This window comes from Microtus ochrogaster, unplaced genomic scaffold (assembly GCF_000317375.1).
Source record: "Microtus ochrogaster isolate Prairie Vole_2 unplaced genomic scaffold, MicOch1.0 UNK96, whole genome shotgun sequence".
NCBI classification, from domain to species: Eukaryota; Metazoa; Chordata; class Mammalia; order Rodentia; family Cricetidae; genus Microtus; species Microtus ochrogaster.
In genome coordinates, this window is record NW_004949194.1 from 402733 (window position 1) to 412147 (window position 9415).

The 9415-nt window shown below is 42.4% G+C and overlaps 1 protein-coding gene across 1 annotated transcript; it reads left to right on the top strand.

Annotated features, from left to right (window-relative positions):
* The first annotated feature begins 523 nt into the window (after nt 1-523).
* On the top strand, nt 524-5531 carry LOC101984551 (pregnancy-specific glycoprotein 22-like). The gene is made up of 4 exons (XM_005371039.1): nt 524-872; nt 2316-2675; nt 3892-4248; nt 5248-5531. Exons 1-4 carry the CDS (start codon nt 671-673, stop codon nt 5529-5531), a joined length of 1203 nt encoding a protein of 400 aa, XP_005371096.1. The 5' UTR covers nt 524-670.
* The last annotated feature ends 3884 nt before the right edge of the window (nt 5532-9415 follow it).

Genomic DNA, 9415 nt, shown 5'->3' on the forward strand with positions numbered 1-9415 from the left:
TTCCTTCTTTCCTTCTTTCCTTCCTTCCTTCCTTCCTTCCTTCCTTCCTTCCTTCCTTCCTTCCTTCCTTCCTTCCTTCCTTTTCCCACTGGTGTCAGTGTCCTTTATGGAACTGAACCTTACAAAGAGAACAGGACCTCACAAAACTGTGGTTAAAGTGGACTAGAAATCAGATTGTTTGGGAAATGATGTCTTCAGTTGGCTAGAACCACAAGGGAAAGAGGAAAAGTCAGAAAGTGAAAGACACTGTAGCAGAGATCAGAGAGGCATTGCATCTTGTACCAAATACTCTTTATTTGATGAGGGATATGGGGACAGTGTGTTGGGAGCCAGGCAGACACCTGAGAAAAAATTCCTATATACAGGAAATGATATAGTTAGAGGCTTAGAGGGAATGGAGGTCATATTGCTCACCTCTATCAAGGAGGGTTGACAAACACCTACCTCTACACCTCAGCTGAGTGGTGAACACACATCAGTGTTGATGTTGACTGTTTTTCTCTCTTTTTGCCTAGCCTCCCTTTTAACCTGCTGGCACCTGTCCACCACTGTCAAAATCACAATTGACTCAGTGCCACTCCAAGTGGTTGAAGGAGAAAGCGTCCTTCTACGTGTCAACAATCTGCCACAGAATCTTCGAAATTTTGCCTGGTTCAAAGGGGTGACAAATATGAACTTCAGAATTGCATTATATTCACTGACCAGTAATCTATGTGTGATGGGGCCTGAAAATAGTGGTAGAGAAGCTGTGTACAGCAATGGATCCCTGTTTCTCAAAAATGTCTCCCAGAAGGACACAGGATTTTATATACTACGAACAGTAATTGGAGGTGGAAAAATTGTATATACAACCACATACCTCCACGTGTATGGTAAGTGATTCTCTATGAACTCTGGGCTCCAGGTGGAACTCATTTCAGTGGACACACAAAGAAACATCAAACTTAGCTTGTGCCTATGTTCCCTTTGTGTTGTGTCCTCATGTTGGGTTTTGAGCATTTGCAGCAGGGCACACATGATAGAGAACAATTGGAATAGGTCAGAGTCCTTCATCTAATGTCACTTTGTAGGCATTTGGATGCATGGTGAGCAACTCAGTCTAGGGTATCAGACACTGTCTAGATTCCTGGGGTTCTCATAAGGAATGTGTCCTTGAGAAAGTGGGCCTGGTTGAGAATGCAATGGGATTCTCACAAAAGAGTAAACCCCAGGAAGCCCTGATGGGCTCAACACCAAATAGTTCAACACCAGGTAGCATGGGCAAGCATTTTCCTAGGGTTACATTTTAACTTCCTGATATCAGGGAACAGTTTTTTTTTTAAATAGTTGAAGTCACCTCAACTAGTCACCAGTTGTAACCAGCTAGTCCACTGTCATGAGAGCTACCTTTATGCTAGATTCCCAGACATCTTCTCCAGAGACTTACCAGTGAGAACATAGCTCAAGAGGTGTTTATGCTATGCAATAAATATCCTGATGTGCTTATGAGACTTCCAGGAAGGTCATGGTTGCCAAGAGAAACAGAGAACACAGGTCCTCCTGACAATTGCTTGTCCTCTGGGATGCATCTCAGAGAATTCCTCCCCTGGAGGTAAAAGATTAGAAGACCTGAGTTATAGAAATGTCTTCTTCACCCAAACCCCTACACTGAGACATACTGTTGCACAAATTCTCACTTTAATTTAATTTGTAAATAAATGTCAGAAATAATGCCAATGAAAAAATTTTACACCATATAGCCAAACCAATGAATTTCTTAAATCCATGAATATACAGGTTCAAGAATATCTTTCACTCATTTATTCTCTACCAGTATATGAAATTTTCCAGGCAGCATTTTCTTTGAAAATATAAGGCAAATCATGGTTTTTAAATTGATCCATTTTGAATGAGTTTAAAGAAAAAAAAGCCAGAATGTAAAGTCAAGTGGTGACTGGAACCACAAAAGGAGCAGAACAACAACAACAAAAGTCAGAGCATGAAGTTGCAGGGGATGTAGGGGAAGAAGTCAAACAGGTATCGTCCCAACATAAATAAAAAGAATATTTATTGTACCATAAATACAAACAGTGATCTGAGGGCAGTGTGCCAGGCCATGTTGACAAATGAAGAGAGAGTGCTATACAGTGGAAATGACTATTTGGGGACACTGAGAACATGGAGGTCATGTGCTAACCTCCACCAAGTAGGAAAGGGAGTCATTCACCCAAAAACCTTGGCTGAGAAATTAACACAGCTATTCAGGACAAAGATATTCAACCTATCAAAATGCAAAGGTGCCTATTGGATTGATGGATTTCTCTCTTCTCTTCTAGCCTCCCTTTTCACCTGTGGGCACCCTCCACCCTCTTCCCAGCCCACTATTGAATTAGTGCCACCCCGTGTTGCTGAAGGGGCAAGTGTACTTCTACTTGTTCACAATCTTCCAGAGAATATTAAGTATCTTTTCTGGTACAAAGGCGTGTTTGCGGTGAAGAGATTTGAGATTGCCAGACAGATAAGAGAACTAGATTCAAGTGTGCAGGGGCCTACACATAGTGGTAGAGAGTTATTGTTCAGCAATGGATCCCTGCTGCTCCACAACACCATTTGGAATGACACTGGATTCTACACCCTAAGGCTTCTGACTACAGATCTAAAAGCAGAAATAGCACATGTGAAACTCCAGGTGGACAGTAAGTAATTCTCTTTGATTTTTAGTGCTGGATGAAGTTTAGACACACAGAACTGCCATGCCTGTTTTCCTTCTTCACTGTGTCTACTTGTTGGGGATTGAGAACTTAGTGCAGGGCATTTATGGTAGAGACAAATGGCTATTGATTAGACTCTGCAGTCTGACTCCCTGCAATATCAAGGAAGATATTGGTGGAAAGTAATCCATCATAAGATGTCAGACTCTGTCCAGTATCTTGGGGTCCTATCCATGTATGTGAGGAAAACATGACATCCTCCAAGAGAGGTAAGCAACAGGAAGCCCTGGCCTCTGTAATATGTTCCAGACTTGACTACATATGACCCAGGGGATTTTTGTGCAGGATTCAATTTTTACTTTTAAGAGCCAACAGGGAACAAGGATTTTTGATTTTCCATGCCAATCTCTGCTATATATTAGCTCTAAATTGAGAGTATCATAAATAAAATTTAGCAACTGGTTCAGAGACCATGGAGAAATGTTGATTACTGATATGGTCCTTATGCCTTTTTCAGCCTGTTCTCTTTTTTTTTTCCACCCAAGGCTGATAGCCCAGGTGTGGAATGCCAGAAGTGAGCTGGACCCCTTGCCACTAATCTCCAAAATAACATATATTATATACTACAGGCTTGCTCACAGACCAATCTGATAATCTGATAGTGGCATTTTTAATTGAGTCTCCTACTTTCCAAAGACCTCTAGCTTGTGTTAGCTTGACATAAAGCCTAGTACCTGAGACTTTTCTATGACTTGAGTATGCTGAAGAGATCAGACTGCTCCTGACTTCACCCAGCCCAAATCCTGTGGGATGCAGGGCAAAGTTATAAGAACTTTAGTCAGGGGTTGACTAGAGCCAAAAAGCAAACTGAACAAAAGGTAGAAAATGAAATTCTATGTTCTGAAGAGTTCAAGGGAGGCATAATCTAAAATTACAGTGATCATGAGTATGCACAGTATCTGACTGAGGACAGTGAGGTGTCAGCCATTTAGACAATGGCAGAGTCAGCTCCTTGAAGAAGAAAGAACACATCAGAAACACTGAGGGAATGGGGGTCATGATGCTGGCCACCACCTTGAAGGATAGACACACCTACAATGTATCTCAAAACTGAGTAATGGATCCATCTGTTTAGGAAAGAGGTTGCCATCTTTCCACCAACCCAATGTTCTTCAATTGATGACTTTTTTTTCTCTTCCAGCCTCCAATTCTAAATGTAATCCTTCTGCCTCTGCCCAAGTAAAAATTGAAGCAGTGCCTTCATATGCTGCTGAAGGGGAAAGCGTTCTTCTCCTAGTTCATAATCTGCCAGAAGACTTTCAAATGTTTTGCTGGTACAAATCAGAATATAGAACAGACATCTTTAAAATTGCAGAATACAAGAGAGCCACAAATTCCACCATCTTGGGACTTGCCCACAGCCAAAGAGAAATGGTGTATACCAACGGATCCTTGCTTATCCACAATATCACTGAGGAAGATGCAGGACTGTACATGCTAGAAATTTTAAACAGAGACTACAAATATGAAGACACACATGTGCAACTCCATGTGAACAGTTAAGTGACCATTTATGGCTTCTAGCTGTTGATTGTGGCTATCCTACTTCATACAGTGAACTGTTAGGCCTGAGCTATACTTGCTCATTCATTCTCAGCATTGTGTCCCCACACTAGGATTTAGACACTTACTGAAAGACATACATAGATTAGACAAACTACAGTAGATCAGAACCCCTTACCAGTCTCCCCTTGCAGAGAGAAGAATGTGTGTTGGAAAACTCAGCATGAAGGATGTCAGACTCAGCCCAGACTCTTGGGACTCTTACCACGCTAATGGCCCAAGAAAGACTGTGTGAGAGTCAGGATGGCACTGTCTCAGGAAGCCGTTGTGTCTTCACAGAGGGAACCAGCAAGTCCTAACTCCAAAGCTGTGTCCCTGGTTCTTAATTTAATTTCCTATTATTGTTGGTAGGGAATAAGTGTTTCCTAACTGTCCAAGTCCCACATATTGTGGGACCAACTGTGCACTGACATGGGAGCTGCAGTTAGGCAGATGACTTTGGCATCTCCTCTTCTGAGTCCAAACATACCCATTACTAGACCATTAGCATATTATTCTGATGGGTTTATGAGACTTCCCAGGAAGGTCAATGTCCCAAATGGTAGAAACAGATGAAACAGTTACTCCATACTCCTTATTCTTAGAGGTTCCACCCAGGGAATTCTCTTCTACAAATAAATATTAACAGATTCTGTTGATTTGAGGGGCTCCCCCACTACAAGGTCAGGTTGCTGTCCTTAGCCAAGCTCAAATCATAGGCAAAGCAGTAAACATTTCCAACATGTTGTATTATAGGGAAACTGAGACACAGAAAACTCAGGAATTGAATCAGCGTTTTCCTGGCCATGGGTGGCAGATACAAAGCACAAGACAAATCTGTGGCCTAAGTACAACTTCTCTCCTCATGAGGCTTTATTAAGTGTGACGTACAGAGGGGTAGTCGAGTTCTCCGAAAGACTACTATCATAAGGTTTCCTTCTCTGTTTCTTTGTAGAGCCTGTGACACAGCCCATCATTCGAGTCATCAACACCACAGTCACAGTACAGACCTCTGTGGTCTTCACTTGCTTCTCAGCCGACCCTGGAATCTCCATTCACTGGATCTTCAATAACCAGAGTCTGCAACTCACAGAGAGGATGAAGCTTTCCCCAACAAAGTGCCAACTCAGCATAGATCCGGTCAGCGGGGAGGATGCTGGAAAATATCAGTGTGAAGTCTCCAACCAAGTCAGTTCAAAAACCAGTTTCCCAGTCACGCTGGATGTGATGGATAAGTGACCTCTCCTCTCATCCTACAGTACAATGCCAGTGTCTCTATTAATGGGGGCACAAAACAGAGGAAAGTTAGAAGTAAAAATTGTCAGCTATCACTCAGATACAACCATTATGGTGACTTACATCTATAATCGTGAAATAAATGTGCACATGGAAAAGCCAGGATTTAAAGTGAGACTCGGCTTCTAAAGGAAAATAAAAACATCAATGCAGTAAATGCTATAATTTATTTTAAAATGAAAGTAAGGAACACATCATACAACAGGAATCATATGGGATGTTTATTGGAAAAGGGGCAGAAAAAGGGACAGAGAAGGAGGCAGACAGGGGGCAGACAAGGGGGCAAAAAGGGGACAAAATGTGGGCAGAAATTTGTCTCTAGGGACAAGAGTGCCAGAAGAGAAAGAGACAGGAGGTGGGAAAGGGCTGCCTTTTATAATGGTACATAATGAATGTGGACAGTGGGCGTTCTAAGTGGCTGCAGTTGAGCACGTATCCTGTCAGGACCCTAAGGGCAGGCCAGGGCAGATGCCTGAATACTAACATTCCTCCATTTTGTTTATTATAAAAAAGTAAGGAGTTATAAAGGGGTAGCAGATGAGGCAGGGATGAAGACATTGTGTTCTCAAGACTGCTTCATGACAACCTGGAGCGGTTTGGGAGACCTGAGAAAGTTGGGTTGCTGGCCATGTCCTGGGTTATCTGGCTGTTTCACTTCACTGTCCAGGTTCTATGGAACTTTCAGGTGCCATTTGACCTGGCAAAATGCTCTCAGAGGTGTATCCAAATTGACTCCCTAGAGCTCAAGAAGAAATTTGAGTTTACAAAAAGAGATAAGTTATAGACACATTAGAAAGCAACCAAAGAGAAGATAGTGGCAGAGTATAGTGTTTAATACTCTGACAGAGTTGGACTATAGATATCAGAATTCTATCAATTAATGTCAAGATTGTGAATAGCAACATAGTGAGAGAGAGAAATCTAGAACATGTTTCATTTATACATCTCAAATCACTTTATCCCTATCAGCCCTTAAGCTTTCCTATTTTCATATAAACAAACCTCAAAGCACTTGTTCCTTTCCCATCAACACACAGTATCACTTTACCACCCTCTTTCTATCCAATTTACCAGATGCACGTGGTTGATTACTGATGGCAGTCAATAGTAAAAAATGTAACAGTACAAATTTGTACCAAATTGTTAAGACTGTCTCCTGATAAATCAAGGAAGAGTTAAATGGGAAGGATCACCAGGACCAAATGGAAACAGGAAAAAAGGGGCCTGTGAGCAGGGACTGAAGAAGCACAGAGGCCAGCACTGCCCTTGACAAGTCAAGGGGGCCTCTGCTCAAACGCCCAACACTGGGAAAAGGACACTCATGGGGGACCAGAAAATCCATTATAGAATATATATCTTGTTTATCAAATACTTTATGTATCAAACATACGTCACCACTTATTTAAATTCTCTAGAAATTTGGTGTTGAACATTTGATAAAGACATAGGTGTACTTAGGTGCAAATCTCTAAGTCAGCTTTTGTTAATCTTGATAGATTTATAACCTTCAATAATCTTTATAGGTAACTTTATAACCTTCAATTTTATCACCATATAGAGTATATTCTAAACTAGAGTTGAATCACATATAACTTTACATTTCTATCATAGTACAATCCAAAATATTTGAGGCTTGTAGTTTTCGGAAGTAGACTAGATTGCCAGGCAAAAATTGAGATCTTGGGGTGGGGGTGGGGTGGGGGCAAGGGGAGATGGGGGCATGGGGAGAGAAAAGTGAGGAGGGGAGCATGGGGAGACCCTGGGGGAATGGGATGGAGAAGCGCGGATATGGGAACAGGGAAGAAGATATCTTAATTAAGGGAGCCATTTTAGGGTTGGCAAGAGACTTGACTCTAGAGGGGTTCCCAGGTATCCATGGAGATATCCCCAGCTAGTTCCTTGGGCAGCAGAGGGGAGGGAGCCTGAAATGGTCCTTTCCTTTAGCCATACTGATGAATATCTTGCATATCACCATAGAAGCTTCATCTGGCGATGGATGAAGATAGAGACAGAGACTCACATTGGAGCGCTGGACTGAGCTCCCAAGGCCCAAATGAGGAGCTGAAGGAGGGAGAACATGAGCAAGGAAGTCAGGACTGCAAGGGGTGCGCCCACCCACTGAAATGGTGGGGCTGATCTAATGGGAGCTCACCAAGGCCAGCTCAACTGGAACTGAAAAAGCATGGGATCAAACGGGACTCTCTGAACGTGTCTGACAATGAGGGCTGACTGAGAAGTCAAGGACAATGGCACTGGGTTTTGATCCTACTGTATGTACTGGCTAGGGAGCCTAGTCTGTTTGGATGCGCACCTTCCTGGATCTGGATGGGGGGGACCTAGGACTTTCCACAGGGCAGGGAACCCTGACTGCTCTTTGTACTGGAGAGGGAAAGGGAGGAGAATGGGGGAAGGGGAGGGAAATGGGAGGTGAGGAGGCGGAAATTTTTAATAATAAAAATATAAAAATAAGTAAAAGGAAATAAAATGAACAGAGAGCTCATTAGGATTAAGAAATGTACTCCTTAACCTTAGTTAAAGATGACTGCCAGCCATGTAGCTGCTTACATCATGAAAAGGTCACTAGACAAGATGGAAGAGAGCCATGTGGTTGCTGTTTAAAATATGTTTTTCTAAACATTAGTTCCATGCACATTTAGAGAGGGAGAGAAGACAGACATAAGCATGTCTTGGAGGAAAGAAAAAGAAAGTGGATAATTATTTCTCTATTCCCCAACTGCCTGGTCTGAAATATGTTGAAGCCAGCCTTACATCCAGGGGAATGGTCAGAGACAGATAGCCCTGCTAGAGATTCAAATGATGGTATTGAATGGAAGAAAAAGAAGAGAACAGATCAGAAAGCAGATTTGTTGCAGGTGGAAGAAAGCAAATCTGTTGCAGGTGGAGCAGGTGGGTAGGATCCTAATATGAAGTGGGCACCTTTGGTAGGTTCTGCCAAGGTAAACAAATATGTCACACATAACAGAGTTAGTGCAAGAGATTTATTGCGAGGGGGAGAGCGAAAGAGTGAAAGGTTGCATCAGAGTGGGAACTTGAGAGAGGCAAACAGACAAGAAGAAGAGAAGCAAGAAGAGAAGAGGAGGTGAGAGAAAATTAGAGACAAAGAAAGGTCTAAAAGGCAAGAGGTGAAGCAAAGAGAATGAACTCTGCCTGGCAGGTACTTTTAAAGGGTGCACATACTGCATTGCTGATGATTGCTTGGGACCTGGTGACATACAACTGCTTAGGACAACAGAGGTGGTTTGCTGCTGTGCAAATTAACATCATAATTCTTTAATAAAAGAAGCAGATTTAGATATAGAAGACCTCATGTTTTTTTTGTCTTTTTGAGAACTTAATAGGCTTCATAGCTAGTGGGAGATGGGTAGAAGAACAGGAAGAAAGAACAGAGAGAATGCTTTGAGTGAAGATAGGAGAAAGCTTGAGAACAGGATACCTTCTACCATTTATCAGATTGTTGGCAGAATGTTGCAAAAGTCCTGTAAAATATCAGAATATAGGGTGCCAGGAAGTAGTCATTTAGATCAATATCTAAGGGCCAGAACTGACTGCAAAAGTGGACTAATTTAGAAGATACTAAGCATACTGAGCATAAAAGTGTGAGGTTTTCTAAGAGGCAGTGGGGAGCTTGGAGGTGTAGATGATGATTTAGTTCCCATGAGTGAGGAAACGAAGATACAAGGGTTTGCAATTCTTGCCCTCCAAGGAATTCAGAGACGATCTGTTGAGGAGGCACAGGCTGCTCTGTGAGTTGTAACACACAGGCACGGGTCAAGGCTCTAAGCCCTAAACATGTGGCTCTGAGCCTG